Raw genomic sequence first — 27,993 nt, forward strand, 5'->3', positions numbered from 1 at the left:
GAATGCTGGACTGTGCATCTCTGTTTTTTTCACTTACACGGGAACCTATGAAAGCTTATTTCTGCCATGAATAGAAAATAAAAAAGGTAATTATGTCTTTTTATCTCACAATTCTGACTTTTTAAACTCAATTCCTATTGTTTATATATCACAATTCTGAGGGGAAAAAGTCAGAATTGTGAGATAAAAAGTCACAATTACCTTTTATACTTTTTTTATTCTGTGGTGGAAAAAAGCTTCAACAGTAACCAAAGGCCATGTATGTTGGATTTGTTGTTGATCAATGGCAGCAATTTCATGTTTTCATTTCAGTAAAAGCTTCATGTAAATCTTTTACTACAACGATTCCACTACCATTGTTCCATATATGCAGAATATGTGGTCTGCGTAGGGCACTAACTACCAAGGGGACACCATCCCACCATCTATGGGCACCATCAACACCACACACCCAACCCCAGAAAGAGATTTCAACCAAGGGGGACACTGAAGTTCTGCATAGGGGACACATCTGACCAGTAGCTGCCCTGAGCAATTCTGTTACTTCCTTCTTCTCTTTTTTCTACTGCACGTTCTATAAAATAATGACTCACTTCTGTTGCCAAGAATGCACACATTCAACACTCAACCAAAAATGTAGAATGGCTTGCATGCATTATACTATTACTGTAGTAAAAGGAAACTGAATTATAAAAACAATGGATTTCATATTTTCTCCAGTTTGAACCGAAACATGACAAGTAATGCAGTTTTCATAATGCCATCAACTGTTAGTATTTTGACAGTCATTGCGCTTTGATTGACTATATGTTCATGTTGAATAGAAAACTAGTGCTATGTTTTGACAGAACGACTCGATTTTGAATCAGTTTTGCTGTGTTTTGATAGAGTTAGTATGTGTTGAAAAAGGTTTTTAGCATTTTGAAATGTGGAGTTTGTGTTTATATAACAAAATATGGTTTTGGGCAGAAAATTAACTATTTGGCTAACTGTGTGATGTTTGTGTGTTGCTGTGTTAAGAGTTTAGAAAAAGTACTTTAAGTATTGCTAAATGCTTGTTAGCAATTGAAAAAAACTGTAATATTATAAAGTGGCAAGAATATTTTTGGTGCGCCAAAAAATCGAAATAACGACTTATATAGTGATGGCTGATTTCAAAACACTGCTTCAGGAAGCTTCAGAGCACAAATGAATCAGTGTGTCGAATCTGCTGTTTGGAGATTTCAGCGTGATTTCAACAGTTTTGACGATCCGAATCATGATTCGAATACACTGATTCATAATGCTCCGACCCATTGTGTTTTTCCGAAGATTAACAAAGGTCTGTGGACGGGTGTGGAACGGCATGAGGGTGAGTAATAAATGACAGAATTTTCATTTTTGGGTAAACTAACCCTTTAATGTGCTGAGTAACGTAATTTTCCCCACCGTGTCCAATATCAAAATCGGTGCGACACAATATCAATAGGCTTTGAGATTATGAATTAAAATTAGGCTATATTTAGTTTTTTGTTTCGCCGGAGCACCACATGAGTGTTCTCCTCCCATTTCTACCAGTGATGCTTGATTCAAATACTACAACAGCACAACAGCTTTGTAGGTTGCCAGGTTGTGGTCATAAATGGGTTGAAATTTTTATGATGTGTCTATTGTGTAGGTAGAATGTGTTTCATACAAGATCTGAAAACTGGACAACCTTGGAATAATATATTGTGATTTTAGCTCTGTGAGTGTGATTATTCATATAACGAGGTTTGGGCTGAACAAATTACTTGAGTTTCCCGGAAGAAATAGTGCAATGGGAGAGGGGCGGGAGATGGGTGTAAAATATGGGAGACTCTCAGGAAAAACAGGAATGTTGACATGTGCTCCAGTAATGCCTGAAGTTAAAACATTGCTGCCATATCTTTCCTGCAGGTCAGCTGTACTGATCAACAACTGATCATTCATTCTTCTTATTCTACTGTCTCTCGTTCATGTGAACGGCTGTTATGTGTCACTCTAAGTGTTAGTAGCAACAAGAATAACATGAAGAGCGACCTCTGCAAGACTTCTTGAGCTGTTCTAAGTTTGATATCAATCACGTCTGGAGTGCTTTATAGCTGAAATCCTTGAGCTGGTTTAGTAGCCTACTTCATCTGCAGAGTTTCAAACTTGTGCATGTAGTGAGCTTCTGAACTAACGCCATATGTTGTGATTACTTTGTTCTTTGAATGAGAATGAACTTTTGGTGTTCGCTACGTAGAACAACACTATACTGCTGCTCTCATACTTTACTATCTTCTATAAAGCATCACCATCTAACCTGTCACCCAGAACGTTCAGAGACGGCCACGATGTGAGTTCTTTCAAGGGTTGGGGGATGTTATTTGGTGGATCTTCAAGGAACATTCAGGACGTTCTGGGAATGTTTAGGGGACTATTAGTATACACTCTTAGAAAGGATGTGTTTAAACTGACTCAAAATGTGTTAAATTCTTACACATCAATGGGTGAGTTTAAGGACAACACTTGTGTTAATTTTGACATTCATTGTGTAATGCTTTTAACACAGTAAATGTGTGAGGAAGTTGATCTGTTGACAAGCAGAATCACCAAAGGAGAAAATCAACATTTTGAAGTCAACATTATGGAGATCAGTGTTTGCTTTAGTTGGGCTCTTGACCCTTGACTTTTTAATAATAATTTTGTTTGGGCTGTTGTAATTTTAATTATAACAACCAGACAAGCAAAGTTAAAATATGATCAGGTGGTGTTGGTTATGTTTTCACATAATCATTATTTGATCTGAATCACTGAACTCATTTAGAGCCTGATCTGTTTATCAGAATATGTTGCTTGTCACCGTTGTTGAGATTCACAGGCTGATTCTTGGATGTCTGTGTGTGCCAAAAAACCCTTATTTTTGTGATAAGAACAACTTTTGTGAAATCCTTTGGATTATATTGAAAAAGCTGATCTTCTGTAGAATCACAGTGCTGCTGTAATCAACAATACTAATTTAACTCAGAGATTGGGCTCTACATTTACATTACATTTACATTTATTCATTTGGCAGACGCTTTTATCCAAAGCGACTTACAAGTGAGGAATACAACAAGCGAGTTGTCATGACGAGGCAAATAGACAAGAAGTGCTCATAATACAAGTTATAGGCAGTGCTCAGATTATCCTAAACTACAATAGAGAGGGATTAGAGGAAGTGAAAGGATAGGAATAAGAATTTTTTTTTTTTTTTTTTTTTTTTTTTTTTTAAGATGAGGTTAAGTGCTCACGAAAGAGATGGGTTTTCAGCTGTCTTTTGAATATTGCCAGGGATTCCGCATTCCGGATGAAGGCAGGAAGATCATTCCACCAGCAAGGGACAGTGAATGAGAATGTTCTGGAAAGTGATTTCGTGCCTCTCTGTGATGGTACCACAAGCCTTCGCTCCTTTAATGAGCGCAGGTTTCTGGTAGGAGTGTAGACTCGTAAGAGTGAGTGGAAGTAGGAGGGTGCTGAGCCTGTGGTGGATCTGTAAGCAAGCGTCAACGCCTTGAATTTGATGCGAGCAGCAAGTGGTAGCCAGTGAAGAGAGATGAAGAGAGGTGTGACGTGGGCTCTTTTGGGCTCGTTGAAGACGAGACGTGCTGCTGCGTTCTGAATCATTTGTAGAGGCTTGATTGTGCATGATGGCAGTCCAGCCAGAAGAGCATTGCAGTAATCAAGCCTAGAAATGACCAGACCCTAGACCAGAAGTTGTGTTGCATGTTCTGTTAGAAAGGGCCTCTTTTTTTCCTGATGTTGTATAGTGCAAATCTGCATGACCGAGCTGTCTTTGCAATGTGGTCTTTGAAGGTCAGTTGATCATCAAGGATTACTCCAAGATTTCTGGCCGAATTTGATGGGGTAATTGAGGATGTGCCTAGCTGGATGCTGAAATCGTGATTTAGAGTCGGATTGGCAGGGAAGACGAGAAGCTCAGTCTTAGCCAGGTTGAGCTGTAGATGATGTTCTTTCATCCATGCCGAGATGTCCGCCAGACAGCTTGAGATTCGTGCAGCTACTGTGGGATCATCTGGTTGGAATGAAAGGAAGAGTTGTGTGTCATCAGCATCGCAATGGTAGGAGAAACCATGTGCCTGAATGATGGGACCAAGTGATGTAGTGTAAATGGAGAAGAGGAGGGGTCCAAGAACTGAACCCTGAGGAACACCCGTGGTCAGTTGATGAGCTTTGGATACCTCCCCTCTCCAGGCAACCCTGAAAGACCTTCCTGTGAGATAGGATTCAAACCAGAGAAGTGGAGTACCTGTGATGCCCAGTGATGAGAGGGTGGACAGGAGGATCTGATGATTCACCGTGTCAAAGGCAGCAGATAGATCGAGCAGAATGAGAACTGATGATTTGGAATCAGCCTTTGCAATCCGCAGGGATTCAGTGACCGACAGCAGTGCAGTCTCGGTCGAGTGGCCACTCTTGAAACCAGACTGATTGACATCCAATTGGTTGCTCTGTGAGAGGAAAGATGACACCTGGTTGAAAACAACTCGTTCAAGTGTTTTTCCTATGAATGGTAGGAGAGAAACAGGTCTGTAGCTGTCGACAAGAGACGTGTTTAATGTGGGTTTCTTAAGCAGTGGGGTTACCCGAGCCTGCTTGAATGTGTTGGGAAAGTGCCAGTGTGGAGAGATGTGTTGATGATGTGTGTCAGTGCTGGTAAAAGTGTGGGAGCGATGGCTTGTAGAAGGTGTGTGGGGATGGGATCTAGAGGGCAGGTAGTAGGATGACTGGACAGGAGAAGTTTGGATACTTCTGTCTCAGTGAGGGGGGAGAATGAAGAGAGGAGGTGTGTGGCTGTGTGTGTGGTTGGTCTGAGTTCCTGTGTGTGTGGAGCGGAGAACTGACTGCTGATGGTAGATGTTTTGTCAGTGAAAAATGTAGCAAAATTATCAGCAGTAAGGGATGAGGTGGGTGGTGGTGGAGGGGGACAGAGGAGAGAGTTGAATGTTTTGAAAAGTGTACGTGTGTTTGAAGCGCTGTTGATTTTGTTGTGGAAATAGGAGGATTTAGCAGCATGAATTTCAGCAGAAAAGGATGAGAGCAGAGACTGATAGCTACATAGGTCAAATTGGTCTTTTGATTTGTGCCACTTCCTCTCTGCAGCCCTGAGTTTGGTCCGATGTTCACGAAGAACATCAGATAACCAGGGATTAGAGGGAGTGGCACGTGCAGACCTGGATGACAGAGGACAGATACTATCTAGAGAAGAAGTTAATGTGGAACATAAAGTGTCTGTTGCTGTATTCACATTCAGAGATGAGAATTGTGTGGGTAAGGGAAGGGAGGATGATACAGTAGAGGAAAGATCAGAGGAAGAAAGAGAGCGCAGGTTTCGTCTGAAGGTAACTGGTAGCGGGGTTGGTGGTGAACAAATGGGGAGTTGAAGATTAAAAGTAATGAAAAAATGATCAGAAAAGTGCAGAGGTTTTACCAGAATGTTGTCGGTGATGCAGTTGCGTGTGTAAATGAGATCAAGTTGGTTGCCAGATTTGTGTGTACTCGTGGTGATGAGCCGATTAAGATCGAATGAGGCTAGAAGAGAGGAAGTCTGAAGCATAAGGCTTCTCTAGATGAATGTTGAAATCGCCAAAAACTACAAGTGGGCTACCATCCTCTGGGAATGAGGACAGCAGCATGTCCAGTTCCTCTACAAAGGTACCCAGTTGGCCTGGGGGGCGATAAATTACTATGATATGAATTTTGACAGGAATTGAGATTGTAATAGCATGAAACTCAAATGAATTGTAGTTGCACAGAGAGGAATGAGTCGATTATTTCCAATTGTCAGAAAAGAGAAGACCAGTGCCCCCACCCCTCCCAGATTGGCGAGGGGTATGAGAGAAAGTGAAGCTGTTAGAGAGAGCAGCAGGGGTTGCTGAGTCCTCTGGACGAATCCAGGTCTCAGTCAAGCCCAAGATATTAAGAGAAGAATTAGTAGCAAAGGCTGGAATGAAGTCAGCTTTGTTAACTGCTGACTGACAATTCCATAGACCCACAGAGACAGAGAGAGGAGTATTAGTGTTAGAAGAGGAGTAAATAGGGCGCAGGTTAGAAGCATTGTGCTGCCTTTTACGTGGGTTAGTGGAGCGTTGCCGAGAGACAACAGGAATGAGTTGAAAGCACATGCTGAGGAAGAAGGAAAAGTGTGAAAGGAGGGAAGAAACTTAAGTGCCTACCAGTTTCGTTGCTCGGTGGAGTCGCGCAGGTCTTTACCCGAGTCGGTCTTCACACGAGGATTGCGCGACAGCGCGCACACACAATTAATATACTGCTTATTAACACGTGATTGAAACGAGCTAGGCCCGCCTTGCAAATCAGCACTGCAAAAGCCTAAACCCGTGAATGGCTGAAAACCGACACTAACTAAAGCTTAAGTGCGGGCAATAACACCAATAAAGTCTGCAAACGCAGTTGTTATTCTAAACAAGTACAATTAAAATACAATTATAGTTGAGGTAGGAAATAGGACAAACACAGATACGAATTAAATCCTTCCTAGCAGCAAATAATAAACGAAGCAACTGACCCAGAACAGATATTAAGCAAAACACTTACGCGCTCTTGCGTCCACTCTAAATGAGTTTAGTGATTCAAATCAAATAATGTTTATGCATAAAGCATAACCAACACTACCTGACCATCTTTTAACTCAATAAGTCAAGGGTCAAGAGCTCAACTAAAACAAACCCTGACCTCGATGATGGTAACTTAAAAATTGTGATTTTCTCCTTTGGTGATTCTGCTTGTTATCATCAGGTGTCTTCAATAATAGTCAATCATCACTCAATTAATCACTTAATTATCTCATTAATGCTTCAGTGGGTGGAATAAAAATATGGCAGGACTTTTACTTTCTGACCCCTGGACTACCTACGTCTGTGTGTTCTTATATTTATACTATAAAATGAAATACTGCCAGTCTATTTTGGTGAACTACCTAAAAGCTAAAATTGAATAAATTGGTTAAAAAATATTGTCCTGTTGCAGGCTTTCATAAACCTTTCAAGTACACTCGTAAATTTGAAGTCTTGATGTTCCACATAATTTTTTTAATTTTGTTGTTTTTCACATTATAACGATTTTAAAAAAATCATGAAAAATTATGAAAAATACATATGCAGAATTTAAATGCTCACAGGTAATTTTTTTCGTTAGAATTGACGATACCATGAAGCACTGCAAAGAATGTAATAAAAAAAAGCATTGAGAACATAAAACTATTGACTTAAACTTGTTGATTATAATTATAGAAAGAAATGATCGTTTAAGTGTATTGCAAAATAATCAGATGTGTCGTTTACTAGTGTAAGGAGACTGACTCGATTACATCACTCACAGTGCATTATGGGAGTGGGCGTCACTGCAGAGCTTTGATTCTTTGATTGGCTGACATTTCTCTGTAGGATCATGGCTAGTGTAGTTCTTCACCAGGAATTGCACTTAAATGTTTATAAAAAACAATTAAGATGAGCAGGTATATATCACTGATGAACAGATAAAGAACATCTGAGCTCATGGTAGATCTGTCCAACAGCACAAAGAACAGTATCTAGTTTCTTGACATTAGAGAGAATGTGCAAATTTAAGATTTAAACCAGTAAAACCCCCTTTTTCAACATTCAACTCTTTGTTCCAAATTATACACAGACACAGTTGTAATGCTGAGAAAAATTTATTTGATAGCCCTTACAGCTTGTAACTTATTAAAACAGATGAACAGATCATAAAGACTGACACAACTGTGTGGATGACAATGTGTGTAATGTTGCAACTGATGAGAATCAGTTATTTTCAGCCACTATCACATTTCCAGTAATCTCATATTTCATGGTGTTCCAGTCAAACACGTTTCCCTTCGGCACATACGGTTCCTGGTTTGAATAAACCGCCTTAATCTGACTGCCAGAGAGAACATGATCCCACATTTTCACATCTGAAATTTCACCTACAAAGCTCTGCTCTGCATCAAAGGCAGCCATATATTTATCACAGTCTTGGCCGAGCAGGACGGTGCCGCCAGGAAGAACTGAGTGACCTTTTCTATAGAGCTGGTACACACTGCGCCGTCCGTCCACCCAAAAGGCAGAGAGACCAGTCGCAGAGTCCCAGGTGACGCACAGGTGAGTTTGGAAGGTGGAGAGAGGAGGCAGGTGGAAAAATGCTGCTTCGCTACTTGAACGTAAATACAAGGACACCTGACCATACTCGTTCCACACATTGAGCTCATCATATTCAGACGTGCGGTAGGTGAACAGAATGATCTCCCTCCTGCTCTGGGGCTCCATCGCGACACGCATGCAGAGAGTAAACGCTGTAAGACTCAGTGGCTTTTCAGGAGTGAGTTTAGCATAGCTTGAAGCAGTCTTGTTTGGAAACAGAAGCACTTTACCATCAAGACCCACTGCAAAACAAAACACAAAATAAACCACTAGACACACAAAATCCTGCTCATATCGGTAAACTTGTAAAATCATGTAAAATATGGTACCTTCAGTAGCTGCTGCTGTTAGAGAGAGCAGACAGAAAAATGAAACCACTACCAACATCTTGCTGCAGGTCTGAAGGAAAAAGTGCAAAAGAAAATCCATTACTCCTTTTAGCAGACAAATTCTTCACTGCTTCATTGTTTTGAGCATTAAATTTCAACAGTCAGTTTTAAGAGATACTTACGATGTTCATCAGGTGATGTCAGAGAGAAGATCAGTTCAGATCAGATGTTTGTCTCACAGATGATCATGACTAGAAATGTCTTGAGTATTTATATGCAGATTGGGTTAAGCCTAGATTCATGTACGAGCCTCCCAGTCATCTTTTTTTATTTTTTCAGTTTAACCTGGAAAGGGGAAGTCAACGTGTCCTGCATTATTGACATTGTAATGATAGCATTTCCCTATAATGACAACTCACAAGATCAATACAATCATGTTACATGTGTTTTATTTTACCTATCATAGCATACACCCACGTAGAAGGCGATCCCAGCCAGCACAGCTAGTGGGGTCCAGATGGGTGTCACCTGGGCTGTCTAACTGGGGCCCAGACATTTTTGTCCACGGTTTCCATGGAGGCCCCACATGGGTTAGCCCAGATGAACTGAACACTGCTCAGTGTGCACACTACAGGCTGTTAAATGTAACACAGAAACATGCTGGAGTTAATGAGATAATTAGGTGATAACGAGCAGAATCACTGAAGGACAGAGAAACAACAAGAACTACGACTTCAGCCACAGCCTTCGATGAAATCAACTGAAGATAAAAGACATTAAATCACTGAAGATCTGATTAAACATCTCCACAAACAGCATCACCAGCTTCACTTATTACTAACCAGACTGACTTTATTTCTGACATTCATCTAGAAAAGTTGTTATTGAGAATTACTAGAGGTTTAGATGTTGATGATTTGTTGAAAATAAGTTTGGTTTGATGTCACAGTGATCGAGGTCAGCGCTTACTTCAGTTAGGCAGTTTGACTCTTGACTGTTTTAGTGTTAGTGTTTCTTTGGCAGCTCTTGCTGTTTGTTATGGTAAGAAGAACAAGAAACAATGTCGTCAGCTGTTAGATCATAAAAGCATAATCATTTAATGGCTTAATTAACTGACGGATGACTTCTGAGTTTTTTTTGAGCAAAATGTGATTAACTTCATTCTGAATCTCTTCTAGAATTACAATAAAACTTTTTATCAGAAAATTTGAAAAAACACATTGTTCTCTAAATACTTCAAACCTTCAAAATTCACTTAAACACAGACATCAAGAATCAGCGTATGAATCTCAACAATGGTGACATGCTTCATGCTGCAATGCATTCTGGGAGCCATGAATGAGTTTTGTATGAGGCACCCAGAATCCATTGCAGCATGAAGCATGTCACCATTGTTGAGATTCATACGCTGAATTTTGATGTCTGTGTGTGAATAAATCATGCAGGAGTTTTAAAGTGTTTAGTGTACATATTATTTCCATCTGATTTACTCAACTGTTTTGTTATTCTAGAAAAGATCCAGCACAAAGTCATAACACTTTTTTCGTAAAGCTCAGTCGTTAGATCAGTGAATAAAACCACTATTACAATTGTATTCTTATCATCAAACAGCTGACAGCAACTAAATACATTTTCTCCTGCCAAAACAAACAGATGGAGCAGCCAGAGAAAAACCAACACTAGTAAAGTCAAGTCAAACTGCCTAACTGAAGTAAGTGCTGACCCCGATCATGGTGACATAAATTTTCAACAAATCATCAACATCTAAACCTCTGGTAATTCTCAATAACAACTTTTATAGATGAATGTCAGAAATAAAGTCAGTCTGGTTAGTAATAAATGAAGCTGGTAATGCTGTTTGTGGAGATGTTTAATCAGATCTTGAATGATTTAATGTCTTTTATCTTCAGTTGATTTCATCGAAGGCTGTGGCTGAAGTCGTAGTTCTTGTTGTTTCTCTGTCCTTCAGTGATTCTGCTCGTTATCACCTAATTATCTCATTAACTCCAGCATGTTTCTTACATTAAACAGCCTGTAGTGTGCACATCTGGGCCCCACACATCTGTGCTGGCTGGGATGTTCTTTAAAAGTGACGAAAATTCCAAACCTTTACAGAACATTAGGAACGTTCCTAAAACGTTCTCTTTCGGTAATGAAAGTACTGCAGTTCAAGGTTCCCAATATGAGTTTAAGGGTATGTTTTATTTTATGGTCACAAGTATGCTGACCTGCTTTATCAATACAGAAATGTTAAAGTTAAATATGATGATTTTGAACCTGTAACTTCTGCCTTCGTCTGCCTGCCTTCAAGCACCTTACACATATCAGAATGATTTTTGAAGGATAATGTGACACTGAAATACTGAAATTCAGCTTTGCATCACAGGAATAAATTACATTTTAAAATATATATTAATAGAAAATCTTTATTTAACAGCATTTCTAATCAAATAAATGCAGTCTTGGTGAGCATGAGACATTTCTTTCAAAAAAGTTTAAAAAAAATCTACCAACCCCAAACATTAGATTGATAGTGTACCTGAATTTGTTTTTTTTGTTTGATTTTCATTATTCACAACATGACTGGAACATCATACACAAATTGTAGACTGCCTGAATTCACTCATTTATACTCAAATGTGGAATTCAGTATGTATTTAATGGTGAATGAGAGAAAGACTGAGTTGTTTCAGACACATGAATGCATAAATACAGTAATGACTTTTACACATACATTGTCTGGTGAGCCTTATAATTTCGATTTTGCTGTCCTCTGTCTGTCAGGTGTCATATGTGAGATCATTTCAACTGAACCCCCCACAATAACATGGCACAATAAAATGAGAGTGGTGCCTCACCCTTTCCACAAACAGTATACGTTACAGATCATTTAGTTCACGGTAACAGATAAACTTTGATTGACTTTGGATTTGTGCCATTGACAACTTACTTTTGTTGGAAGCTTATCACATTGCATCTGTTTGCATTAAAACAATTCTTAAGAAGTTCATTAAAATATTCTTAAGTTTTCAAATATTTTTTAAGAACATTTTTTTCCTTAAGAACGAACTCAGCAAAATGTTGTGTTGCGCATAATCATGGCCAGGGTGCCACGTCTTACCAGGTCTCTAAGAGTCGTCATTATAATGTGTAATGGACAATAATAATCATTAGCACAAACCTATCTAAATAACTCATCTTCACACACAAGCTACAATGTTGTGGTCATCCTGTCCAGATCAGCAGTGAGCATCACTCAATAAGCGACTGTTGTTTTGTTCATGAGGTCTCAACAGTTCATGCTTTGTTTAGCTCAGGCTCTGTTTGTATGTCTGCTACACAGACATTATGCAACCATTTCTCAGACACTCACACACACTCCTACATCTCAAATACGGAATGTCCACATGTATTTCATGCATACTTATTTTACTGTATAAAATAAAAAATAAAAGTGCTACAGTAAAAAAAACAGTTAATTGTTAAAGTATGTTACTAGTAACCACATAGCAACACACTAACAACAATTTAAAACACCCCAGCAACCACAAAGCAATCCCCGTTAGAAATTTTACATTCCCAGAACATTCTCAGAATGTTCCCACTGGTAAGGATGTTGCCTAGTAACGTTCCCAGTACGTTCAGAGACAGGTTGGGGGACGTTATTTGGCCGACCTTCACAGAACATTCAGGAAGCTCTCTGAACGTTTAGCGAACCATAATTTATTTGTGATGTTCTCAGAACGTCTCTGCTGCCCTTGTCAAAAAACTGAATTGAAAATTAGAGCTAAATTGACTAACAAAAGTGGCTATTCAAACAAAAACTAATTTTTCTTAAATGTCTTTTTTTTAAAAAAAAAAAAAAAAAAAAGCACTACAGGTATTTCCTGGATTATTATTATGGAACTTTTTCTGTAAAATGCCAATCATTAGCTGACAATAGCACATGCATGAGCTAATGTAACTGCTGTATCACTGCATCAGCAACTACAGTTACTGACTCATTGCTCTCTGAATGTTGTATTCCTCTCATATAGCCCTATAACGCTGTATAAAATATTGTTCTGTTTTGATATTTTGAAAGTTTGTCATTAAGCAGAAATTATTTAAACAAGACCATGTAGACACACAGACATCATGAATCAACATATGATCCTCAACAATGGTGACAAAACTTTCAGATAAACTGTAACTCCGAGCATCACAAAACAAGCTACTAAAGTCACAAAAAAGATTTTTAGTCTCTGGAGAGGATCAGTGAATCAGGACATGGACTCACCATCACTGAATAACCAAATTCATTTGATCAGAATTTTTCTTGCAATTTTTGCTGTAACAAGTGTGTTTTGCAAACACAGTCAAAGCAGCCCAAAAAAAATCTATTACTAAAATATCAAGAATCAAAAGCCCACTTAAAGCAAACACTCACCTCAATAATAGTGACTTCTATAAAACATCAACATCTAACCTGTCACCTGGAAACATTCCCAGAATATGATATGGAGTTCTTTTAAGAACTTTAAGATTTGGGTGATGTTATTTTGTGGAATTTCAAGGAACATTCAAGACATTCTGGACAACAACTGAAGAAAAAAAAAAAGCCAAATCATCAGGTGTCAGGAGCACAACTAAAGCAAGCGCTTACCTCCATAACGGTGACTTCAAACTTTATAATTTTCAATAAAACAACACCTCATTAAGAAGTTTTGAATGAAAAGTCATAGTGGTTTGTAATAAGTGAAGATGCTGAGATCCAGAGAGATCTGTTAGTTTAATGTTCTGTTTCTGTCATCTGAGTTTTGTGAGGTCACCATTGTGCTGGAGAGTAGCGCTTGTGCTTCAGTCAGTGATGATCCAGAAACACTGATGTTCTGCTGCATGTTGCTTTATTTAAAGAACTGTGTAGTTGATGCAGTGATACAGTAGTTACATTAGCTCATGCATGTGCTGTTGTTAGCTAGTGACTTTTTGCAAAAGATTTGTGTTTTACAGAAAAGGTTTCATAATAACAATCCAGGAATTATCTGTAAAATGCTTTTTTTTTTTTTTTTAAATGCCTTAAAAAATTTTTTTTTTGTTTGAACAGCCACATTTGTTAGTTAATATAGCTCTAATTTTCAAGCAGGGATGTTCTGGGAACATCACAAAATATTGTTCCCTAAATGTTCAGAGAACATCCTGAATGTTCTGCCAAGGTTGTAGCGCTAATGGGAACATAGGCAACTGGGAACGTTACTAGGCAACATAACACCAGTGGGGACGTTCTGAGAATGTTCTGGGAATGTAAAATTTCTAGCGGGGGAGCCCGCGTTCAGACTTAAACACCGAAGCTCTGCAATGGAAAGAATGTATCAGAATAACAGGGTACATACGTTTTTTTTTTTGCGCACAAAAAGTGTTCTCTTTGCTTCATAACATTAAGGTTGAACAACTGTAGTCATGTTGACTGTTTTATCCATATCTTTAATACCCTTCTGGACCTCAAAATATGCAATGACATTGCTGCTTATGTGTGGATCAGATACCTTCAGATTTCATCAAAAATATCTTTATTTGTATTCTGAGGACAAACAAAGGTCTTACGGGTTTGGGATGACATGAGGGTGAGTACTTAATGACAGAAATTTCATTTTTGACCGAACTAACCCTTTAATGATATGCGAAAGCCCGCCCACACATTGATGTGATTGGTTAAAAGGTACAGGTGCTGGTCATATAATTAGAATATCATCAAAAAGTTGATTTATTTCACTAATTCCATTCAAAAAGTGAAACTTGTATATTATAATCATTCATTACACACAGACTGATATATTTAAAATGTTTATTTCTTTTCATTTTGATGATTATAACTGACAACTAAGGAAAATCCCAAATTCAGTATCTCAGAAAATTAGAATATTACTTAAGACCAAAGAAAGGATTTTTAGAAATCTTGGCCAACTGAAAAGTATGAACATGAAAAGTATGAGCATGTACAGCACTCAATACTTAGTTGGGGCTCCTTTTGCCTGAATTACTGCAGCAATGCGGCGTGGCATGGAGTCGATCAGTCTGTGGCACTGCTCAGGTGTTATGAGAGCCCAGGTTGCTCTGATAATGGCCTTCAGCTCTGCTGCATTGTTGGGTCTGGCATATCGCATCTTCCTCTTCACAATACCCCATAGATTTTCTATGGGGTTAAGGTCAGGCGAGTTTGCTGGCCAATTAAGAACAAGGATACCATGGTCCTTAAACCAGGTACTGGTAGCTTTGGCATTGTGTGGAGGTGCCAAGTCCTGTTGGAAAATGAAATCTGCATCTCCATAAAGTTGGTCAGCAGCAGGAAGCATGAAGTGCTCTAAAACTTCCTGGTATATGGCTGCATTGACCTTGGACCTCAGAAAACACAGTGGACCAACACCAGCAGATGTCATGGCACCCCAAACCCTCACTGACTGTGGAAACTTTACACTGGACCTCAAGCAACGTGGATTGTGTGCCTCTCCTCTCTTCCTCCAGACTCTGGGACCCCAAAATTTACTTTCATCAGAGAACATAACTTTGGACCACTCAGCAGCAGTCCAGTCCTTTTTGTCTTTAGACGCTTCTGACGCTGTCTGTTGTTCAAGAGTGGCTTGACACAAGGAATGCGACAGCTGAAACCCATGTCTTGCATACGTCTGTGCGTAGTGGTTCTTGAAGCACGGACTCCAGCTGCAGTCCACTCTTTGTGAATCTTCCCCACATTTTTGAATGGGTTTTGTTTCACAATCCTCACCAGTGTGCGGTTATCCCTATTGCTTGTACACTTTTTTTTTTTTTACCACATCTTTTCCTCCCTTTCGACTCTCTATTAATGTGCTTGGACACAGAGCTCTGTGAACAGCCAGCCTCTTTTGCAATGACCTTTTGTGTCTTGCCCTCCTTGTGCAAGGTGTCAATGGTCATCTTTTGGACAAGTGTCAAGTCAGCAGTCTTCCCCATGATTGTGTAGCCTACAGAACTAGACTGAGAGACCATTTAAAGGCCTTTGCAAGTGTTTTGAGTTAATTAGCTGATTAGAGTGTGGCACCAGGTGTCTTCAATATTGAACCTTTTCACAAAATTCTAATTTTCTGAGATACTGAATTTGGGATTTTCCTTAGTTGTCAGTTATAATCATCAAAATTAAAAGAAATAAACATTTGAAATATGTCAGTCTGTGTGTAATGAATGAATATAATATACAAGTTTCACTTTTTGAATGGAATTAGTGAAATAAATCAACTTTTTGATGATATTCTAATTACATGACCAGCACCTGTAGTTTGTGACTTAAGAAACGCCAGCAATTTCAAACTACATTTTTGAAACTGCCTTTGGTTCACTGCTTTAAGGAAAATATTCAGCAATGGCGTTGATAAATTAATTTGCACATGGTTTGTCTTAAAGCATATTAAAAACACCACATAGACATAATATTAAAAACTTGATTTCACCACAGGGGGTCTTTAAAATATCTTTTGTGTTTCACAAAAGTAAGAAATACAGATTTGGAATGATGAGCGTGAGTAACTAATGACAGAATTGGTTGAATACTACATTTGCTAAAAAAAAAAAAAAAAAAAAAGGACTAAATTGCCCACTGTCTGTCTCCATCAGCGATACTCTTTCACACCCAACAAATACACTCCAAAGTTCACAGAGGTCCCCAAGATCTGTGGTCTGCACTGCATGTGCTTTGTTTAACACTGTTATTCTACCCAAAAGTGCACTTAGTACAGCTCAGTTCTCTACAGTTCAGAAGGTGACCCAATGTACCCTGAATTGAGTGCAATAACACAGCTGCTCAAACCAAAACAAGCTCTTGTCTGGTACCTAAGCTCATGGCCCTCACTGTTTACAAACACATATGAAGAGCCTAGGCATCTGCTACGGCTAGGAAACTGCTCACAGAGGGGCCGCCCTGTTTGTCTAGGTAGTAGGGTTGACTTCAAACTAATTCTAGGAGTGCTGCATACAGGTTGAAAGATCAGCATGTAAGATCAGGGCCTTGTAATGATGCTGTTGAGAATGTTAATATCAAATAAACAGATGCACTCAATTGTCAAACAGAGACACGAGTTGAATTTATAAAGTGATCCTATAAAACCAATACATAACATTTTGCACAATATAACAAAACTCTTTTTAATGTGATTTTTTTTTTTACACTTAAGTCTTTTCCTTTTCAGTATCACAAAAGCTGTCAGTATCATGATTTCACAAATTTGTGATCGAATATTAGAATTTCGGTGAAGTTTTTTGGATTTTTTTTTTTTTTTTTTTATAAATATAGTTGCTTGCATAGGTTTGTGGAGTAACAATTAAACGTTTGGACATTACTGGAACTTTGAATGTAGACATTCCATTACTCAAGCCATAAGTCTGTGTTTCTCATGATGCACTGCCTGCATGTGACCACCAGACGGCAGCAGTGTATCAGACGAATTTCCCTTATGAATTATCTGAACAATCATACAGAAGGACATCAGCAGAAGGTTTTCTGAGGTTAGAGTCGAAAAGGAAATTAACTAGATAAACCAATGCAAGTGTTAGAGATAAATGCTTTCAAAAACTAGTTAAAAAAAAAAAAAAAATAATAATAATAATAATAATATTGTAAGAATGAAGGATGAAAGTATGAAAGATGCCTACAATTGGAGATAAACTAATGAAGCCCTTTTCAAGTGGGTGATAGGTTCCTTTATTGGGTCTTTTAAAGCCTTGTACACAGTGTGTGTGTGATGTTACAATGGATCATAATTAGTCATCTTGCACAACTAACACATTTCCAATGGTCTCATATTGAATGGTGTTCCAGTCAAACACGTTTCCCTTCGGCACATTCGGTTCCTGGTTTGAATAAACTGCCTTAATCTGACTGCCAGAGAGAACATGATCCCACATTTTCACATCTGTAATTTCACCCATAAAGCACTGCTCTGCATCAAAGGCACCCACACATATATCAGGGTCTTGGCCGAGCAGGACGGTGCCGCCAGGACGAACTGAGTGACCTTTTCTATAGAGCTGGTACACACTGCGCCGTCCGTCCACCCAAAAGGCAGAGAGACCAGTCTCAGAGTCCCAGGTGACGCACAGGTGGGTTTGGAAGGTGGAGAGAGGAGGCAGGTGGAAAAATGCTGCATCGCTACTAGAACGTAAATACAAGGACACCTGACCTTGCTCTCGCCACACGTTGAGCTCATCATATTGAGGCGTGCGGTAGGCAAACAGAATGATCTCCCTCTCACCCTGGATCTCCGTTGCAACACGCATGCAGAGAGTAAATGCTGACAGACTCAGTGGCTTTTCAGGAGTGAGTTCAACAAAGCTGGTATTAGTCTTGGTTGGAAACAGAAGCGCTTTACCATCAAGACCCACTGCAACACAAAATAAGCCATTTAAACAAACACAAATGCTTCCTTAATAAGCAAAATCTGCTCACAACAATCCATGTGATCTCTCAATAAAATATGGTACCTTCAGAAGCTGCTGGTGTCAGAGAGAGCAGACAGAGAAATAAAAACAACATCTTGCTGCAGGTGTAAAGAATACAATTATTGTTACACCGTTCATATAAATAAGTTTGTCAGGAAGTAGGACTGGAAGTGACTCCTAGTTTAGATCAATTCTTTCTGCTTTGTTATATTAAAGCACATTTAATTTATAAGCATGAATGTAATGCATTTTTATTTTTTTAGAAAAACACAAAGACACAGGAGGTTAATACTTACTGTACATCAGTGGTGCCTAATCCTGCTCCTGGCGATCAACTGTCCTGCAAAAGTTATGCTCCAATCCTAATCAAACGCACCTGAAGCAACTAATTAAGGTCTTCAGGATCACCTGAAAATTAAAGGCAGGTGTGTTTGATTAGAGTTGGAGCGTAACTTTGCAGGACAGTCAATAGGAGCAGGATTGGGCACCCCGACTTACATGTTTAGTAGGTCTTGTCTGAGAGATCTCATAGATGGTCCAACCCACAGGCTGAAGTCCTTCAGGAATGACGGAGAAGACTACCTTGTGGTTGTTCTTTATTGAGGCTCAGTTTGTAGTTATAAATAAAGTGTCATGGAAGGCAATTATAACAATAAAATACTCATTTTATTGGTTACAATACAAAGCAGTTAATACAAAATAAAACTTATATAAGCTAAAAAAGCTCTATAATCTAGCTTTATCCAGCAATATGGAGATGCGGTTAAAGGCACAATATGTAAGATTTCTGGATTAAAATATCCAAAAACCACTAGAACATGGTTATATATTTTGTTGTACACTTACATTATCCCAGATGTTTCCAAGAATGTTTAAATGCAGTGAAATAAGTAGTCTTTATAGGACACGAACCGTGTCCGTGCATTGCCTATCAGTGACATCATACCTGCGTTACACTCGATTTCCGGTTTTATTTTGTAGAAACCATGGAAACACCAAAGATGCTTTAATATAGGGTACAACGGGGGCAACAGGCAATGTGGGGCAAAAGGCGCCTTTGATTTTATTTTTCTCTAAACCACTAGATGGCACAAAAACTTGTTGCAGCACTTTCCTAAACATCCGTTTTTCAAAATGCACGTGTAAATTTGTCGTGCCTGCGGGCAGCAACGCAAAGTTGATTCTGAGGTAATATTTGATGTTTTTTTAAAGCGTTGTAGATTTAAGTAAATTATACTTTGAGACAAAGGTCTTCTTAATGATTTTAAGTTTTGTTAAAGGTAATTAAAGCAACAGTTTTTCAATAACGGAAGAATATGTAAAAGTATGGTATTTGGGGTAAAAAGCGCATATCCTGTTGGGGCAGAAATCACAATAATTAACATGATAATAAACAGCTGGCTGACTTTTCCATTTGTTGACATGTTGGGTGTCCACCTTCATCCCATAAAAAAAAAAAAAAAAAATGAAATCCATACTTTTTCTTGCATTGCGACATTATTGTTATGAGTTCTGACAAACATATTATCCCCAAAACTCTCCTTATTTTAAGGTGAAATGTTTATTATTATCGTGAAGAACAATTGTTTAAATACAGATTTATTTGTCTGCAAGTTATACTGCTTTTAAATGAAAATCAAGGTAAACGTTTAATTGTCCTTCAATTGTCACGATGCATAAAATAAATATAATAATTTTTTATATATATATAGTGTGGTGAATTATGACATTTCTTTGTCAATCAGAATGTGTGGCATAATAATCAAGATGAATTATTATTACTATTAGGCTATTATTAACTAGCTTAACATTTCAGTAACACTTCACATAAAGCATTGATGTATAATGCATTAAGGTATTCATAATGTACATTATAATGCATTATATATTTTCATTTATAATTGTAAAATGCATTATAATGCATTATAATGTTTGCAGAACATTTGAAATTGGTTGTTTAAACTTTCTAAAGGTGTGTTCAATGAGTATTATAACAGTGGTTACAATTATTTATGAGTTCATACAATGCATTATAAGGTGCATTACAAGGCATAATTAATGCATTATATATAAAGTATTTAAAGTAAAAAACATAAGTTTTAATTTTTTCAATTGTTTCAAATTTTCAATGATATATAAAATAATGTAAAGCTTCCAGAATACTCACTGCGTAGCAGAAGGGTGTTAATTTCTGCCTCTGATAAGAATCGCTGCTGAGCGCTTCCCTCCTTGCACCGTGATGACATCAGCTATCACAATCCAAACCAACAAAAGATGCAGTGTGAAGATTCACACAATCATTAGACCAATAAACAAAGACGTTTTCAGACGTCTCTTCCTCTGTACTTCTCTCTCTATCAATCAGTCAAATAAACAGATGCACTCAATTGCCAAACATGTAGACAGAGTTGAATTTATAAAATGATCCTATAAAAGACAATACATAACCTTTTGCACAATAAAACAAAACTCTTTTTAATGTGATTCGAGAAAGCAAAATGTATGATACTGTTGTCAGGTTTTTCAATATCACAGGAGCTGTCAATGTAATTATTTTATGGAATTGTGATTGATCATCTGAATATTTTGGTGAAGGTTCTTGGAATTTTTATTATTATTATTTTCCTGTATAGTTTTGCTTGCATAGGTTTTTGGCTTGATAATGAGATGTAGATGTCTGGACATTACTGGAACTTTGTAGTAATGCAGACATTCCATTACTAAAGCCAAAAAGAGTCTGTTTCTCATGTTGCACTGCCTGCATGTGACCACCAGACGGCAGCAGTGTATCAGACAAATTTCCCTTATTCTCATTTATTTCAGTGTTTGAAATAGTTGAATGAATGTGATAACTGAGGATTAGACACTGCTAAGTGCATTACTGCCCTCCACAGGACAAAGTTTGGACTAAATTGTCAAATACAATTTGCTAGTTCAATAGTATATAACAATTAGTTCAAACTTTGACCTGTAACCAGCTGGAATTCAAATAGAGAAGAAGAAGAAGAAGAAGAAGAAGAAGAAGAGAGCTAGTTCAAGACGAGCATTTATGGTTAAAACGTATGTAATTTTTTATTTTTTTAGAAAATGAGCGATGGTTTCTCTAGATAATAGAGGTGTGCGATACCGCTAGATTTGGTATCGATCCGATACCAAGTAAATACAGGGCCAGTATCGCCGATACCGATACCAATACCGATACTTTTTAATAATTAAGGTGGATGCGTCTTCAACCTAAATCTAAATGAATTTTCATGACTTTTAATTTGTTTTTGTGATTTGCATTTTGGGTTATTAATCAGTACTACAAAAGCTTTTGTTCAGAAACAACTTTTGGTTACTTCTGTTTTATTTAAATAAACAAAGTTACAAAATGATTACTTCACAAATATAAAAAAATGTAAAAACAAATTCTCTTTTCAAGTAGCATGTTAACAAAAAATGTTTCTCCTCTTTAGTGCACTTCTTTTCAGGATTTTTTTCTTAAATAAACAAAGTCACAAAGGGGTAGGGGGATTTTTCTCCTCCTCTCTCCGTTTCTGCAGCTCTGCATTTTCTGGTCCGTGATTTTTCATATGTTTGTACAAATTAGCTGTATTGCCACTTAATTTTAAAGACTTTATACAAATGGTAAAAGTCGCTGTTGTCTCATTTTCGGCCTGAAAATACAACCATACAACGCTCCTCTTTCTCTCTGCTGCCATTCTCCGCCTCTGACCATAGACTCTGACTGACTGCTGTTAGAAATGCGCGGCTGAGCGGCGCGCGCGCGCCTGACTGCTGGTGGTAGCGCTAGTGGTGAGTCACGTGACGGTACAACACAGGAGAGGGGGAGGAGAGCAGTGTCGAGCACGAGCAGCACTCTTGAGAGCTTGCTCTGCTCTGTGACAGCAGCAGCATTTTGACAAACACGGCCAGGTCGCAAAACGAGAGAAACTGAAACTTAAGTATCGATATTTTCACGTTGGTATCGATCAATACCGATACCAACGTTGGTATCGATATTATCGATATTAGTATCGATCTGCCCACCTCTACTAGATAAGACTCTTATTCCTCGTCTGGGATCACGTAGAACGCTTTGAATCTGCAATGAAACTGTAATTTTGCCCTTCAACCGTTTGGTGTCCATTGAAGTCCACTATATGGTAGTAAAAATCCTGGAATGTATATGGAGAAAAATCCTGGAATGTTTTCATCAAAAACTTTAATTTCTTTTCGACTGAACATGGACATGGACATCTTGGATGACATGGGAGTGAGTAAATTATCAGGAACATTTTATTTAAAAGTAAGCTAATCCTTTAATGATGTTAAATATTTAATTAATCTTAAAGAATAATGCAATGACAGCGCAACTATGAATATAGTTTTTGGCATAAATGTGTGAATTACATCCAAACGACTGTCAGTGAAAAAAATGGCATAGAATAGTGACTAAAATTAAATTATAATATTATGTTCATTCTGATCTTATTCATCACATCTCACACTGCACAACCTGTGGTTAAAGAATCACAGCTTATTTTGGATTAAAGGTGCCATAGAACTTAAAATTGAATTTACCTTGGCACAGTTGAATAACAAGAGTTCAGTACATGGAAATAACATACAGTGAGTCTCAAACTCCATTGTTTCCTCCTTCTTATGTAAATCTTATTTGTTTAAAAGACCTCCGAAGAACAGGCGAATCTCAACATAACACCGACTGTTACGTAACAGTCAGGATCATTAATATGTATGCCCCCAATATTTGCATATGCCAGCTCATGTTCAAGGCATTACACAAGGGCAGCCAGTATTAACGTCTGGATCTGTGCACAGCTGAATCATCAGACTAGGTAAGCAAGCAAGAACAATAGCGAAAAATGGCAGGTGGAGCAATAATAACATGACATGATCCACGATAACATGATATTTTTAGTGATATTTGTAAATTGTCTTTCTAAATGTTTCGTTAACATGTTGCTAATGTACTGTTAAATGTGGTTAAAGTTACCATCGTTTCTTACTGTATTCACAGAGACAAGAGCTGTCGCTATTTTCATTATTAAACACTTGCAGTCTGTATAATTCATAAACACAACTTCATTCTTTATAAATCTCTCCAACAGTGTTTAATGTTAGCTTTAGCCACGGAGCACCATCAAACTCATTCAGAATCAAATGTAAACATCCAAATAAATACTATACTCACATGATCATGCATGTCGAACATTTTGTAAAGATCCATTTGAGGGTTATATTAGCTGTGTGAACTTTGTTTAGGCACTGTTTTATAGTCGAGAGCTCGGTGGGCAGGGAGCGCGAGATTTAAAGGGGCCGCAGCCTGAATCGGTGCATAGTTAATGATGCCCCAAAATAGGCAGTTAAAAAAAATAATAAAAAAAAATCTATGGGGTATTTTGAGCTGAAACTTCACAGACACATTCAGGGGACACCTAGACTTATATTACATCTTGTGAAAAAACGTTCTCGGGCACCTTTAAAACTTAAAGTTCCGTTGAGTTTGTAAAGGTCTGGAATCTGGAAACAACTGAGCCGTAATATATAAAACCGGACGTGCGTCACGAGGCTCAGGGCAAGTAGTCCATTGACCATGTGCACGGTTACTTCCTGGTTTTTGTTAAGCCAGCTGGGCATTTCCGGTGAACTGTTAGCTGTCTTTCTCTACTCACTGTACAGCGACACAAAACCATCAATGGTTGACTTTTAATGTAGTTATGTGCTTAATGTGCCAATAAACCAGTTTTATTGATTGCAATGAAGACAAAGCTAATGGGAACGTTTGAATAAGAAGTGTGTATATAAATATATGTAATCAGTTTCAGAGAGAATATAGATATAAACCAGTAAAACCCCTTTTTCAACATTCAACTCTTTCTCCCAAATTATGCACAGACACTGCAGTTGTAATGCTGAGAAACAAATTATTTGTTAGCCCTTACAGCTTTGAAACTCATTAAAACAGATGAACAGAAAGACTGTGTGGATGACAATGTGTGTGACATTACAGCTGATCAGAATCAGTTATTTTAAACAATTATCACATGTCCAGTAATCTCATAATTGACGGTGTCCCAGTCAATCATGTTTCCCCTCCGCACATATGGTCGGCCTATCTGTCCTGAATAAACATTCTTAATCTCGCTGCCAGAGAGAACATGATCCCACATGTTCACATCTGAAATTTCACCTACAAAGCTTTGTGATGCGTCAAAGCCACCCACATATGCAGTAGGGTTCTGGCCGAGCAGGACAGTGCCACCAGGACGAACTGAGTGACCTTTTTTATAGAGCTGGTACACACCGCGCTCTCCATTCACCCAAAAGGCAGAGAGACCAGTCGCAGAGTCCCAGGTGACGCACAGGTGAGTGTGAAAGCTGGAGAGTGGAGGCAGGTGGAAAAGTACTCTATCGCCGCTGAGGGACAAGGACACCCGACCGTCTCTCTCTCTCCATACATCGAGCTCATCATATTGAGGCGTGTGGTAGGCAAACAGAATGATCTTGGCCCTCTGGCCCTGGGGCTCCATTGCAACACGCATGCAGAGAGTAAATGCTGTAAGATTCAGTGGATTTTCAGGAGTGAGTTTAACATAGCTGGTATCAGTCTTGGTTGGAAACAGAAGCAATTTACCACCAAGACCCACTGCAAGACAAAAAAAAAAAATAAAACATCTTTTACTAGACACACAAAATCCTGCTCATACCAATCCATTAAACTTAATCATGTATAATATGGTACCTTCAGCAGCAGCTGCTGTCAGAGAGAGCAGACAGAAAAACAAAACCAGCATCTTGCTGCAGGTCTGAAAAGTGCAAAAGAAAATCCATTACTCCTGTTAGCAGACAAACTCTGCACTGCTTCATAGTTTTTAACATTAAATTTAAACAGTTTATTACTGCTAAGCACTTTTAAGAGATAAAGACACAAAAGGTTCAAGATAGAATACTTACGATGTTCATCAGGTGATATCAGAGAGAAGATCAGTTCAGGACAGATGTTTGTCTCACAGATGATCATGACTAGAAGTGTCTCGAGTATTTATATGCAGATTGGGTTGAGGCAGGGCCAGAGGGGGACCAGTTTACAGCCCGGGATCAGCCCCTCCACCACCCCCATATTCAGATAAAAATAACCAACACAATAAACTTTTCAAGCAAACATTCTACAATCAATCTTATTAACAGGCACAGCTGTAAAATTCTGCTCATAGAAATTAAAAAGTGAAATATATTAAAATAAATATCAGACAGAGTCTAACAGCTTAGACTATTCTCAGCTATAAAATTGTCGTGTTACACAGCTGTATAAAAACCTTGATATTGTCTTTATGGCTTTTTTATTATTTGGAAGGGAGGACTAATTGCCAGTGATTCTAGTTTATAAAGTTATAAATATGGATATTTTTCTTTTTCAAAACTGCATCACTTCGCTTCAGAAGGCCTTTATTAACCTCCTGGAGCCGTATGGATTACTTTATGATGGATGAATAGCTTTTTTGGGCTTCAAAATCTTTGTTACTCTTCACTCCCATTATAAAGCTTGGAAGAGCCAGGATATTTGTTGATATAACTCTGTCTTTGACTGAAGGAAGACAGTCATACACACCTAGGGTGATTAAATTATGGAATCATTTTTGGGTGAACTAACGCTTGGTATTGATGCTTCCAGTCCACACATATAAATATAACATCTAGACATTATAAAAGAATGAAAATGTTCCTGTGCCTAGATGTTCTAGTGCCCAGTGCAAGACAAAACACAAAATAAACCATCTTTTACTAGACACACAAAATCCACCTCATACCAATCCGTTAAAATGAATCATGTAAAATGTGGAACCTTCAGCAGCCGCTGCTGCCAGAGAGAGCAGACAGAAAAACACGGATTACAAAACCAGGTGGAAGCAGGTATGTGTGTCCTGATCAAAAGTGACTGTAAAAACTTTTGTTACAAAATAGATCTATTTCAAACTCATTTTTATTCATCAAAGAATCCTGAAAATAAATGTATCATGGTTTCCACAAAAATATTGTTTTCAACAATAATCAGAAATGTTTCCTGAGCAGCAAATCATCATATTAGAATGATTTCCGAAGGATCATGTGACACTGAAGACTGAAAATTCAACTTTGATCACAAGAATAAATTACATTTTACAATATATTCAAGTAGAAAACAGTTATTCTAAAGTTAAATATTTCACAATATTTCTTGCTTTTTTCATGCTATTTCTGAAAACACATGCTTCCTGAAAACAACTTGCTTTTCATTATTCACAACATGACTGGAACATCATACACAAAAAGTACTACTTAAATGTGGAATTCAGTACATTTAATGGTGAATGAGAAAAAGAGTGAGTTGTTTCAGACACATGAATGTGTAAATACAGTAATGACTGACACTTAGGTTGTCTGATGAGCCTCATAATTTCAGTGTGACATGAATGAATGTGAGCAACATTTCCATTTTCCATTCTGTTTCTATAATGACCGCTACTGTCTTATGTCTCTAGCAGCTGTGCTGATACTCATAATATATCATTAAGATAAACAAGCAACCCATGTGCATTTAAATACTGACCACTCTGCCTGAACACAAGTATCAGATTTTTTTTTCCAGGCATGATGCAATAAAACAACAGTGGTATCACACTGGTCCAAAATCCCTCTCCACAATCAGTACGTTAAACAAATAAACTTAATTGACTTTGACTTCATGCCACTGAGCAGTATTTGCACAGTGTAGACAAACAACTTACATAACATATTACACTGCATCTAGGGTTAAATATATCCTAAAGAAAAGTTAAGAAGTTCATATGAATGCTCCTAAAACATTTTAAAATATTTATTTTAAGAACATCTTTTTTCTTAAGAAGTAAATGACAGGCTTTGAGGTTATTTGATTGTATGGCACTAACTGTGATCTTATTCTTCTCATTCTACTCTCTCACGTACTCTGTGAACCCGTCCAGCGGTCAGTCAGGGCAAAACAGCTGCTATAGTGTCACTCTTATGGGTCTGCATCACCCAGAATAGCATGAAGACAGACTCCTGCAATATTTCTTGAGCTTTTCTATTAAATTTGTAAGGATATTGATCATATCTGGAGCACTTTATTAGCTGAAATCCTTGAGCTGGGCTAGTACTTCATCCACAGAGTTTGAAACTTGTGCATGTAGCGAGCTTCTGAACTAACACCACATGTTGTGACTTGATTACTTGTGATTACTCTTTGCATGAGAATGTACTTTCCATTAGTGATGTTTGCTAAGTCAAACAGCACTTACTATTAAACTGCACTATTACTATTCATACTTAGGGTTAGTTATTTGAACAGTGTGTGCGTCATCCTGCAGAGTTTGTGCTTCAGGCATTAATGTTTCCTCAAATCATGTTTCTTGTTGATGAAAGCTCTATGTGTTCTATGATTTTCACCTGCAAGCAAGATTAATCAGAAACTTAGGGGTAGAGTCTTTTGACTTATTGCAACACACATTCACAACCTTTCAAAAAACACCCCAGCAACAGCATATAGCAGCACATGCAATCATTCAGAACCAGTGTTGGGGAAAGATACTTTTAAAAGTAATGCATTACAATATTGCGTTACTCCCTAAAAAAGTAACTAAATTCGTTACTTCGTTACTTTTTATGAAAAGTAACGCGTTACATTACTTTTGCGTTACAGGGGCTGTAACAGGGGAAAACAGCAAAAATTACTTTTGCGTTACAGGGGCTGGGCTTGCTTGTTTGTTTTTTAATAACAACAAAAAAGTTCTATTTTTGGCAAAAAGGCCCTTTCACACCAAAAGTGAAATGAATAAGCCTCAGGCTGAAGGAAATGCATATTTACACCTGTACAGTAGAGGGCACAGCTCAAACAAACCTTTCAGCTGTGCTGCCATTCTGGATTAAAGAAGAATAGGATACAGAGGAAGGAAGTTTTAGTTCTTATTTCTAAATCTAATCTAAAGTATTTTTGCTTATTAGTATGGTTGAATTAG

General features: G+C 38.0%; 3 protein-coding genes across 4 annotated transcripts in view; all 3 read right to left on the reverse strand.

The window, feature by feature from the left end:
* Nucleotides 1-25,824, reverse strand: part of LOC125257787 (pentraxin fusion protein-like) — a 30,669-nt gene extending 4,845 nt beyond the window's left edge. The window contains exons 1-3 of one of the 2 annotated variants that reach the window (XM_048174486.1): nt 24,935-25,059; nt 24,723-24,786; nt 23,673-24,626 (exon numbers count right to left, since the gene is read on the reverse strand). In XM_048174486.1, coding sequence (XP_048030443.1) covers nt 24,010-24,626; nt 24,723-24,786; nt 24,935-24,943 — 690 coding nt within the window. In that variant the 5' untranslated portion in view covers nt 24,944-25,059 and the 3' untranslated portion in view covers nt 23,673-24,009. Of the gene's footprint in view, nt 1-23,672; nt 24,627-24,722; nt 24,787-24,934 lie in introns of those variants that run through there. The other variant, XM_048174484.1, reaches the window with a different exon arrangement.
* On the reverse strand, nt 7,699-9,110 carry LOC125257790 (pentraxin fusion protein-like). The gene is made up of 3 exons (XM_048174488.1): nt 8,713-9,110; nt 8,531-8,600; nt 7,699-8,443 (listed from the first exon to the last, which is right to left on the reverse strand). The coding sequence occupies exons 1-3, from the start codon at nt 8,719-8,721 to the stop codon at nt 7,824-7,826; spliced, it is 699 nt and encodes a 232-aa protein (XP_048030445.1). The 5' UTR covers nt 8,722-9,110; the 3' UTR covers nt 7,699-7,823.
* LOC125257791 (pentraxin fusion protein-like) lies at nt 17,214-18,357 on the reverse strand. The gene is made up of 3 exons (XM_048174489.1): nt 18,271-18,357; nt 18,017-18,072; nt 17,214-17,916 (listed from the first exon to the last, which is right to left on the reverse strand). Exons 2-3 carry the CDS (start codon nt 18,066-18,068, stop codon nt 17,297-17,299), a joined length of 672 nt encoding a protein of 223 aa, XP_048030446.1. The 5' UTR covers nt 18,069-18,072; nt 18,271-18,357; the 3' UTR covers nt 17,214-17,296.
* Nucleotides 25,825-27,993: the final 2,169 nt, after the last annotated feature.

This window comes from Megalobrama amblycephala, linkage group LG22, assembly GCF_018812025.1.
Source record: "Megalobrama amblycephala isolate DHTTF-2021 linkage group LG22, ASM1881202v1, whole genome shotgun sequence".
Classification (NCBI taxonomy): domain Eukaryota; kingdom Metazoa; phylum Chordata; class Actinopteri; order Cypriniformes; family Xenocyprididae; genus Megalobrama; species Megalobrama amblycephala.